At 17.4% G+C, this 11,850-nt stretch overlaps 1 protein-coding gene across 1 annotated transcript; it reads right to left on the minus strand.

Moving 5' to 3' along the window:
• Positions 1 to 316: 316 nt before the first annotated feature.
• On the minus strand, positions 317 to 7,720 carry PF3D7_1123000 (conserved Plasmodium protein, unknown function; the record flags this gene model as incomplete). Its single annotated transcript, XM_001347876.1, has 1 exon — positions 317 to 7,720. The coding sequence occupies one exon, from the start codon at positions 7,718 to 7,720 to the stop codon at positions 317 to 319; it is 7,404 nt and encodes a 2,467-aa protein (XP_001347912.1).
• Positions 7,721 to 11,850: the final 4,130 nt, after the last annotated feature.

The raw sequence follows: 11,850 nt of genomic DNA on the forward strand, positions 1-11,850 counted from the left end.
AAATAATCACAAATTTGAAATTTTAATTATTATATTTTATTTTAAATAATCATTTATTTATTTTATTTTTTTAAACTACAACAATTTTATATAATATTATTATTCAAGAATATAAATAAAATATATGTATACATAATAAAACATTTTCAAAAGTATATAATACTATATATAATAGTAAACGGCATGAAATGAAATGAAAAAAAAAAAAAAAAAAAAAAAAAAAAAAAAAAAAAAACAATTAATATTTTTAATTTTATGCAAATTTTAATTAATTCAAACATATATATATATATATATATATATGTGCATTTTATTTTTATGGAATTATATGGCTTTTTTTCCTCTTTGCTATTGTGTTTTGATAAAAATTTTTTATTTGATCTTTTGTTTTCCCAAATGGCTCTAAAGCTTCATAAAGAGCATCCCAATTTTTTCCTTCCTTTCCAAAAATATTAAAATAAATATCTTTTTCCTCATCTGTCCATTTTGTTGCAATTTTTCGAAGGTTTTTGGAATATTCAAGTTCTTCTTCTTCCTCTTTAACATACGGTTTTAATATATTTTCTATTAACTTATTATTATTATTATTATCATGTAAATTCACATCAAATGTATTTGTTTGTTGTTCATCAGAAGATGAATTTACATAATTACCATTTAATATAATATCATCATTTTTAACTAGTTCTATATAATTATTATTTGTATATAAATGTTCGTCTTCATTAACTATGGTTGCTCTATTTTTTACGTTTATATTATTTAAATGTGAGTCAACATAATTATGATTTATATCACCATTTATTTTTCCTATGGAAGGGGAAATATATTTTTTATTATTATATTGTTTTTTTAATAATGATATATCATTATCATTATGGTTAGTAGGGAATTCTTCTTGTTCCTTTTCATTCATTATAGTATGTTTTTTGAATCCATTAATATGATTCTTCATTTTTTTACCATCATTGTGATCGTGTATTTCATTATCATAATGATTTATTATTTCACCTTCCTGCTCTTTTTGATTTATCATTTTGTTTTGTACTCCTTTGATTACTTTTGTACAAAATTGCCCTTCATTATTTTTCTTTTTAATTATTTGTGATTGTTTATTAGCTTTTGCATCATTTGCATCATTTGCATCATTTGCATCATTTGTATCATTTGCATTATTTGCGTTTTTTTTTATTTCGTTAGTATTTTCTTCAATATTTTCATTTTTGACTATTCTTTTCTTTTTCAAAGGAATATCGTTTTCTACCCGTACATCTTGTAATTGTCTCTTTGGATTTGTTTCTTTGATTTTACTTGCGACAAGTTGACTCGATATACTTTTCTTACAAAAAGTATGAGATCCCCCTAATTTTTGTGAGACTTTTCTATGATTATTAATGGATTTATTATTATTACTAGTGGATTTATTATTATTACTAGTGGATTTATTATTATTACTAGTGGATTTATTATTACTACTAATGGATTTATTATTACTACTAATGGATTTATTATTATTACTAATGGATTTATTATTATTACTAATAGATTTATTATTATTACTCGTGGATTTATTATTATTACTAATAGATTTATTATTATTATTATTATTATTATTATTATTATTATTATTACTTAAGGATTTATTACTATTACTTGTGGATTTATTATTATTATTATTATTATTATTACTAACCGATTTGTTACTATTTACCACTTTATTATTATGACTTGCGTTTTTATTATTAATAGGAATATTTTTAACTGCTTTTCCTTTTTGAAGCATAGTTACATTTTTTAAATTTGCAAAATGTTTATTTTTTTTTACATTTTTATTATCTTTTTGCATACTATTTTTCTTTACTCCTTTTTTGGATTTCTGATCATATGTAAAACAAGTGGATTTAGAATGTTGTAAGGAATTTTTATTTGTATTTTCATTAAGTTTGTAATTTATATTTTTTAAAAACTCAAAGCATTTAAATAAACTTTCTTCACATGTTTCACGTTCTTTATTCTTTTCCGATTTATTTTTTATGTTTGAAATGAAAGCATTTGCTTCTTGTCCTTTGTATTCTCCATTATAATATTCAATTTGATTAGTATATTTATATTGATCATCATATGGATAATCTTGTCGTCTTTGTTGTTGTTGTTGTTGTTTCTTTCCTTCTTCATTTTCTTTGTCGTCACCTTTCGTTTTAATTATTTCAGTTTGATATTCATTTGATTCACAACTAATTAAAAATTGTTTATTTTCATATTTTCCTTTTTGATCAATTATTGGATTACTATTAGAATTATTTAAATTCGTATAGTATATAACATTTTCATTATCTGTTATATTATGAGACGATTCTTTATTTGTATCTTTAGATACTGAATTTTTTGAATAATTAGAAATATATATATCACTTTTTTTTTTTTTGCCTTTATTATTTTTCATATCTAATAAAGACATTTCATTTTTCACAAAACCTGATTTTTCCAAATTAAAAATTTTCATTTCATTATTATTATGATCACAATTATTACTATTACTATTACTATTACTGTCATTATTATTAATCATATTATTTTGTTCATTCGAGGTACAATATTCATTTTGTTGATTGTCATTATTATTATAATTAATTTCAATAATATCAGAATTAATACCATTATATATAAAATTGTCTTTATTTTTAATTAAGAAACATAATTTTCTATTAGCACTTATAATAAAATTATAATTTTTTGGAATTACATACCCGTCAGACATATTTTCTAATATTACACTTTTATTCATATCATAATTATTATAACTATTTGATTTATTATGTTTATTATGACTATTACCTTTTTTTCTCTTATAATGAGAATTTTTATATGATTTGACAAAATAATTTTTAAAGAAATTTCTTATATTTATAAAATATGAATTCATAAAATTCATATCTTCAAATTCTGTTTTTACATAATTATTTTCAATTTTTCTCATTAATTTATTTACCATTTCTTCTTTCGTATTTTTTTTATGTAATTCATTTGAACCACATTTTTTATTTCGTTTTAATTTACTTTCTGATATAACTAATAATAATTTTTTTAAAGAAAAAAAATTCTTCGTTAAATAATAAAATTCAACACATTGTTTGGTATTCTTACATTCTAAATATTGACTAATTTTATCAAAATTTTTTGGATATAAAATATATTTTTCTAAAAATGTTCGGATCTCTTGTTTATTCCATATATAATTTTTTTCATTTAAAATATCTTCATTCGTAAAAAATTTATATAAATCTTTTTCTTCAACTTGTTCTTTATTATTACTATTGTTTTTATTATTCTTATAAATACTACTACAATTACTTGTCGTAGTAGTTGTAAAACTATATCTACTATTTTTATTTTTTCCTATATTCCTTGATACATGTTTAGAATCATTAGGAATATTACTTTTATTTTGGTTATGCTTATTATTATCAACATCACCAAACGTATCATATATATTATAACTATCATATGTATTGAAAGTATCTGGAGAATTCTTTTCATCACATGTATTGTTTGTATAATGTAATAAATGGATTGTATCATTTACACTATTGGTATCATTCACACTGTTTGTATAATTCACATTATTTCCATCCACGTTTTTGAGATTCATATTTGTTGAATCAGTAGGATCTTTTATTATAGTACTCTCTTTTTTACATACAATATTCATATTTATATTTTCATAATTATCCTTCAAAGGTTCATCTTGCTTAACATGAAGAATATTATTCAAATTATTATATACAACATTTCTTTGTAATGAAAATAAGGAGAGTTTAATATTTTGCAAAGAATAGAAATATGGATAATATTCTGATAAGTGTAGAAATTTTTTTTTTTTTATATCATTAACAAATATACAATTTCTACGCCAATTTATACATGGACCTGTCAAATTCGTATATTTTATATTCATATATTCTTTTTTCTTTTCTTTCTTTTCTTCTAATAAATTTTTATCACTATTCTTTTTCTTATCATTACATGATGTATAATAAGCCAAGTTTTTATTATTATGTTTAAATCCACAAGGTAATGGAACAAATATATTTGGATGGTCAAATGCTCTTACAGGTAAAATACCCCATGTAAAAATATTTTTTTGTTCATTTTCTTTTTCACTTATATCTATATCTTCTTTCCATAATGTATATATTTGTTTATATATTTTAGTATGCTCCTTTATGGTTTTGTCTAATTCATTTTTTCTATTTATATAATAATCAAAGAAATGTAGAATTTCTATCGGCATTTTTTTATTTATGATTTCAATATTAAAATCTCTATTTTGCATATGAGATAAATAATATTTTAATGTTATCTCATCATTTATATCATTAAAACTTAACATATATTTGTTAATAGTTAAATAGTGTACTTCTACTTCTTCTCTTTTTATTAAATTATTTTTCATACCTTCAAACGAAAAAGAAACATCAAAAAAAAAATCTCTTTTTTTTTTATGTATACGATTTTTGCGTTTTATATATATTTTCTTATTTTTATATTCTTTCATTTTGTTATTATTACTACTACTATTATTATTATTATTATTATTATTATTATTATTATAAAATGTTGAGTTATTTTTTTCTTCTATATTTTTTTTTTCTTTTTTTTTTTTTTTTTTTTTTTGGTTTTCACCCTTTTCTTCTTCATTATTATTTAATAAATTATTATCTCCTTCTGTTTGTTTTTCATTTGGTAATGGATTTTTTCTTTTTCTTTTTCTTCCTCTGCCTCTTTTTTTTTTGATAACATTCTCATTTGAATTATTATTGTGTTCATTAATATTATTAGTATTATCTTCATTATTCATGTATTTATTTTTATTTATATTTTTTTTTTCTTTTTTCTTTTCCTTCTTTATAATTTTAATAAAGGAATATTTTTTATTTACATAATTTAATAATAGCACGGGTGAAAAGGATGTAATTTTTTTTTTTTCCTTTTTTCGTAGAATTCTTTCCATATCTTTTCTAATACTTACAATGTCATATTTAGAATTATCATATTCAATATTATGAACATAAAAATAATGATACTTTTCATTTTCTTCTTCTATATTTAGTTTGTTCAGAAAATTTAATATGATATTATTATATAATACATTGTCATCTAATCCTATATGATCATAATCATTATCGTGATCATATTTAATATGTTTCTTTACCGTTCGCCTTTTCATTTTATGTTTCTTAACTTTATTAAAGAAATGTTTATATTTACATATAAAACCAAATGGGCAACTTTTTTTTGGATATATATTTTTTTTATTTAAATCATTATCACCATCATCATCATCATCGTCGTCATTCTCATACTGTGGGTCATACATATCATCTTCTTTACTATCATTATGTTTTTCTATTTTCGTTTGTATTTTCTTTTTCACTTGTTGTTCATCTTGTTTTTGCTTTTTTCTCTTTTCTTTCTCTTCCTTTTTAATATAATCAATAAAATTCAGGTGCATTTTTTTTTTCAGTTTATATTTCTTTTCACATTTCTGTATATTTTTCTTTTTACTATTAAGTCTACCTCTTTTCTTCTTTTGTTCAGGGTTCATATAGTAATTAACATTATCTTCAACACAATTATTACAATAATTACAATAAATATTATTACTATCATATAATTCATTATCATAATTCTTCTTTTGGTCATTATCATGTTTTCTCTTTGAATAAAAAGGGCAATTTTTATTATGAACATTATTATCTATATTATTTGAAGAAAAAAGTAAAATTAATTTAATTTTTTTTTTTATATTTAATAAATATTCTGGAATATATTCTCTTTTAATATATATATAGATATAATTATTTCTCGATTCATTATTATAATAATCTTCATTATTGGAAAAAGATATATTATTATTATTATTGTTATCATTATTGTTATCATTATTATTATTATTATTGTTGTTTTTGTTAATATTTTTATCATCATTGTTATCATTATTGTTATCATTATTGTTATCATTATTGTTATCATTATTGTTGTTGTTAATATTGTTATTTTGTTCAGAAGCCATATCATCATTAGATAAGACATCACATGAATCATCGGCAAATACATAATCATAAAACTTCTCCATTGAATTATTTTTATAATCATCATTACTTAAAATTTTTTCTCTTTTTTTATTAACAACTTCACAATAATATACTTTACTTATACTAGTAAAGAAGTGTAACATATTATGTATATTATTTCTTACATTATATTTCTTTATATCTTTGTTTATATACTTATTCATATCGAACCAATATACTTTATTTTTATTATTTTCACATAACATATTAGATATATAATTATTAACATTATTGCTCTCATTCCACGTTTTATTTGAATGACTTCCGTATCTGTTATTTGAGTACTTTTCATTCGAATATTTAAACGCACAAAAATTATTACTCCAACTATTATTATTATTATTATTGTTATTATTATTATTGTTGTTGTTGTTGTTGTTGTTGTTGTTGTTGTTGTTGTTGTTATTGTTGTTATTATTATTGTTATTATTATTATTATTATTATTATTATTATTATTATTATCATTATTGTTATTATTCATTGTATTGTCATAATTTGTCAGATGATTATCATTTAACATATTATCATGATTTACTACTTTATCTCCATTAATTATTTGAACGTTGGATATATGATCATTTAATATGTCACATTTTCTCAGTTCATAATTATTTGTTACCTTATTCTCATTATTATCTTCAATGGAGTGTACATTTTTAATGTTCTCCTTTTCTTCACACAAGTTCGAGAAATCACCAGTAAATTGGTTTTGGTTCTCTTCCTTGTTATTTTTGGGCTGTACCTTATTTTTCTTCTTCAAAAGAAACGAACAAGGTAACATACCATTTTTTATTAACTTTTTTTTTTCTTGTTTATATATCCGATTACTTTGTTGATAAAAAAAACTTTGTTCACATATATTTGTTTCTTTAAAATATTTATTTTTTGATAATGTATTAAATAAATCCAGAACTACTGAATTTTTTATATTTAAATATTCAGCTGAAAAGCGATGATGGTCACATTTACATTTCACACATAAAGTATTCGCATGGAAATTTTGTAAAGGTGTTAATGAATTAATATAATTTTGAGAATTATTTGTATTATTTCTTCTTTTTTTCTTTTTCCGCTTTTCACATTTTCCAATCTTTTCTTTTTCACATCCCATCATATCTTCATCTTCTAGACATTCTTCCGGAATGTGATAATTAAATATTTTTAAGCTTTTCCTACTTTTTGTAAATTCAGATTTAATTAAATCTCTTTCAATTTTTAATAATGCTATATCATCATTATTTATTTCATAAGCATATTTTAATTCTTTAGAAATGTTTTTTAATTCATTATAATATTCTTGCCGTTCGTTTTCATGATCAAATTTTAAATAATTTATATTTTTCAAAATTTGTTCTAAATATTCATGTTGTTCATTTAATTTATTTAAGTTACTCTTTAACTTTTTTCTTAATGATCTTATCAATATTTTGTTTATTCCTCTGTTACTTTTATTTATATTTTTGTTTTTACATTTTTTCTTATCACCATTTTTTTTTTTATCATCATATCTTTTTATATTTTTATTTTGGTTTTCTTTACTCTTTGCGTCACTGTAGTTATTATCATCATTTTTATTTCTTTTCATCTTTTATGTTTGTTTTTCCCTTTTTTTATGTTCCCTTATATATTATATATATATTATATACATATTATATAATAAACGTATACATATAAATATATATATAAATATATATAAATATATATATATATAAATATATATACGTATAATTTTAATATAACATTATATATTATATATTATATATAGTTGAATAAATATCATTTTGAACATGATAAAAAAGGAAAAAGTGAAAATTTACATATAAAAAATATAATTCTTATAATATATAAATATATATATATATATATTATATATATTTCTTTATATTATATATAAATAAAATGGTTTATCATTTATATCAATATCATCCATTTCTTAAAAGGAAATGAATATATAAATATATAAAAATATATAATATTTATAATATATATATTTTTTATTATAAACATAATTTATCAATTTTTTTAAATACCATCTTAAATTATATTTATTTTATCAATTCCAAATATATACCATCCAATCATATATAAAAGAATGTTTTTTCTTTCATTTTAATTCACAAAAAAAAAAAATTATATGAAAAAAATATAAATTAAAAGAAAAAAAAAATCATACCGTAATAATAATAATATATATAATATATATATATATATATATATATAATATAAATATATTAAAAAATATTCATATATAAATATATTCATATTATAAAAAAATCCTATCTATAATTATATATAATTGATATGATATTGGAACGCAAGAAATATATATATATTATATATATATATATATATAATATATATATATATATTATATATTTATTATGTTATAAGAAATATATATTAAAGTATGATGATAATTTATATAAATATTTTTATACGCGTAATATATTAAATATAATATATGTTTTACTTGATAATATTTTCATTCATTATAATATATAAAATATATGCTTATATAAACAAAAAAAACAAAATATATTTATATATATATATAAATATATATTATAATATTCTTTTATTCATTATTACATATTCACTTTTATTAAAATAATTCATCTGATGTTTTATAATTTTTTAAGATAATGTTTTACCTTTTTTTTTTTTTATTTTTATCATAAAATAAACATTTTGCCTGATTTTTTTTTTATCCCAATATAAACATTTTGCCTGAATTTTTTTTTTATCACAAAATAAACATTTTACCTCATTTTTTTTTTTTTTTTTTTTTATCACAAAATAAGCATTTTACCTCATTTTTTTTTTTTTTTTTAACAATATCTTGAAAGTAAATTTGAATTTGTAAATATTTATGAAAATTCAACTTAATTTAATTTTTTTTTTTTTTTAATGAACTTTAAAAAAAATAAAAGGAAAATTTGTTTATATATAACTTTAGTCTTATAACTTCTTGGTATTGGGATGAATATATTTCATGTTCTATATATATATATATATATATATATATATATATATTTATATTTTTGCAAACTTAATACATTATATCAGTAATGTTTTATATTTATTTCTTATTTTAATTTTTTCTGCTTTATTTTTTGAAAGGTATATATGGTTGTTGTATGCTTTATTGTAGTAGCACAATAAAACACACCATCGGTTGTTATTGTTTTATTAAAAATACGAAAAAAAAAAAAAAAAATAATAATACGGAAATATATATTTTTGTAAAATCATTTTGTATACATTTAATATAGAAATATGTATGGTTCAGCATTATATAATTTTTAAAACTAAAAATTATATGTCTTGTTATTATATAGATTTATATATAATAAAAGATTTTTTTATTCATACGGATGATAAAAAAGGATACTAAAAAAAAAATATACATATATATATATATATATATATATATACATATATTTCTGGAAGGATGTTTTTTTTGGTTCTTTTTTCTTTTCTTTCTTTCTTTTTTTTTTTTTTTTCTTTTTTCCTTCGTCTTCCTTATATAAATACATAAATGTACTTACCATTTAAATATGCATAAAATATATTTTATATAATAGCTTGAGCATTATAATAGGAATAATAAATATATAAAAATATTATTCCCAATATATATATATATATAATATATAGACTTCTATAAATTTAATATTACTATGTTATATATATATATATATATATATATATATTTTTAATTACATATAAAAAAAAAAAAATATAATTATAAAATGAAATAAAATAAATTTAAACTCGTATTATTATATTATATAATATATATGAAGGAACTCACATATATAATATATATAAAAAATGTTTTATAACATTTTAAATATTTATATTATTATATATGTTTATATATTTTACTCATTATATTAATTTTTTTTTTTTTTTTTTTTTTATTCTTTCATTATTACTTAGTCATATAAATATAAATAATTTGCAACATTTTTTATTATTTATATACTTTTTTTTTTTTTTTTCAATTTTTCATTTTTTTTTCCTTTTTTTCCATTTTTTCAATTTTTTTTTTTTCATTTTATTTTTTTTCTTTAAAAAATTAATAGAATATATATTTTTTTATCATTTTATTCACATAATAAAAAATAGTATAAATATAAATTATAAATAAAATATATTTGAAATTTTCATGTTATTATTATTATTATTTTTTTTAATGCATGGAAATTATTTGTAATTATATTGTTTTTATTTTTAAAAATATGTTATCATAAATAAAATATATAAACATTTAATTGTGTACCATTTATTTTTTTTTATATAACATATAAAATTAAGTACAACTATATATATATATATATAAATATATAATAATATATAAAAAATATAACGTTAATTATTATATATATATATATATATAATACTGTGGTATAAAGTTGTACATGTTTTTATATATTTATATATATATATATAATATATATATATTATAAATACAAATTACCAGAAAATTATTTAAAAGTAAAATTGCATATATGTATAAATAATACAATTATGTATTCTAAGATTAATGAAAGCTTTTATATTTTCTTTATACAAATAATAAAAAATTTGGTTAGCATAATATTTCTTATGCGTATATATATAGTAATATTACAAATATGTAATTAAATATGAAATAAAAAAAGACGATTTCGTAAAAACAGTCAAATGCTAAAAATATAAATATATAAAATAAAATAATCTGCTATATAATCAAATATAACATAATATAATAATAACAATATAAATATAATATTATTATATTTATATAATATTTTTTTTTTTCTTCTTCAATTTCACATAAAAGAAAATTATATTAAAAGTATATATTATATATATGAACTGTATTTAATTATTATAATTTTTTTTTTTTTTTTCACAATGTGTATACGTGTGCTAAATGAAAAATATATATATGTATAAAATAAAAAAATAAAAAAAAATTGTTACATATATATATATATATATATATTATTATTATTTTGTTATTGTATTCTTCTATGTGTATTTTTGATTAGAAAATAATTTTTAAGTTTGTATTATTACAAAGAATAAATTAAATATTTATAATTTTTATATATATCTGTACTAAAAAAAAAAAAAAAAAAAAAATATTTTTATATTTTTCACGCGCACTAAGAAAAAAAAAAAAAAAAATTACAAAGGGAATTAAAATTTTCTTGTAAAAAAAAAAAAAAAAAAAAATTACAAAGGGAATTAAAATTTTCTTGTAAAAAAAAAAAAAAAAAAAAATACCATCATGATGTATATATATATAAATGTAATTTTTTTTTTTTTTTTTTTTTTTTTTTTCTTTAAATCTTTTTGAAATCATTGGAAATAAATAAATTATGGGAAATATACATTTCATAAAATTTTAATTTTTTTTCATTTCTACATATTTTTATCTTTTCAAATTATGTAAGACATGTTAAAATTTTGTACAATATTATATTTATAATTTATACGTTTAAAGTGGATTAGATTTATATAAAATAATATATACATATATGCATAATATATATATGTAAATATATTATAATGTATATATATATATATATATAAATATTTATAATGTTAAAAAATAAATAAATGAACAACTTGTTTTAATATAATTGTATTAGATAAAATCAAAAATGGAAATGAAATTATTTAAAAGAATTTTTTTTTTTTTTTCACTGTGAAAATAATATG

The sequence above is a fragment of the Plasmodium falciparum genome, assembly GCF_000002765.6.
Source record: "Plasmodium falciparum 3D7 genome assembly, chromosome: 11".
Lineage (NCBI taxonomy): Eukaryota > Apicomplexa > Aconoidasida > Haemosporida > Plasmodiidae > Plasmodium > Plasmodium falciparum.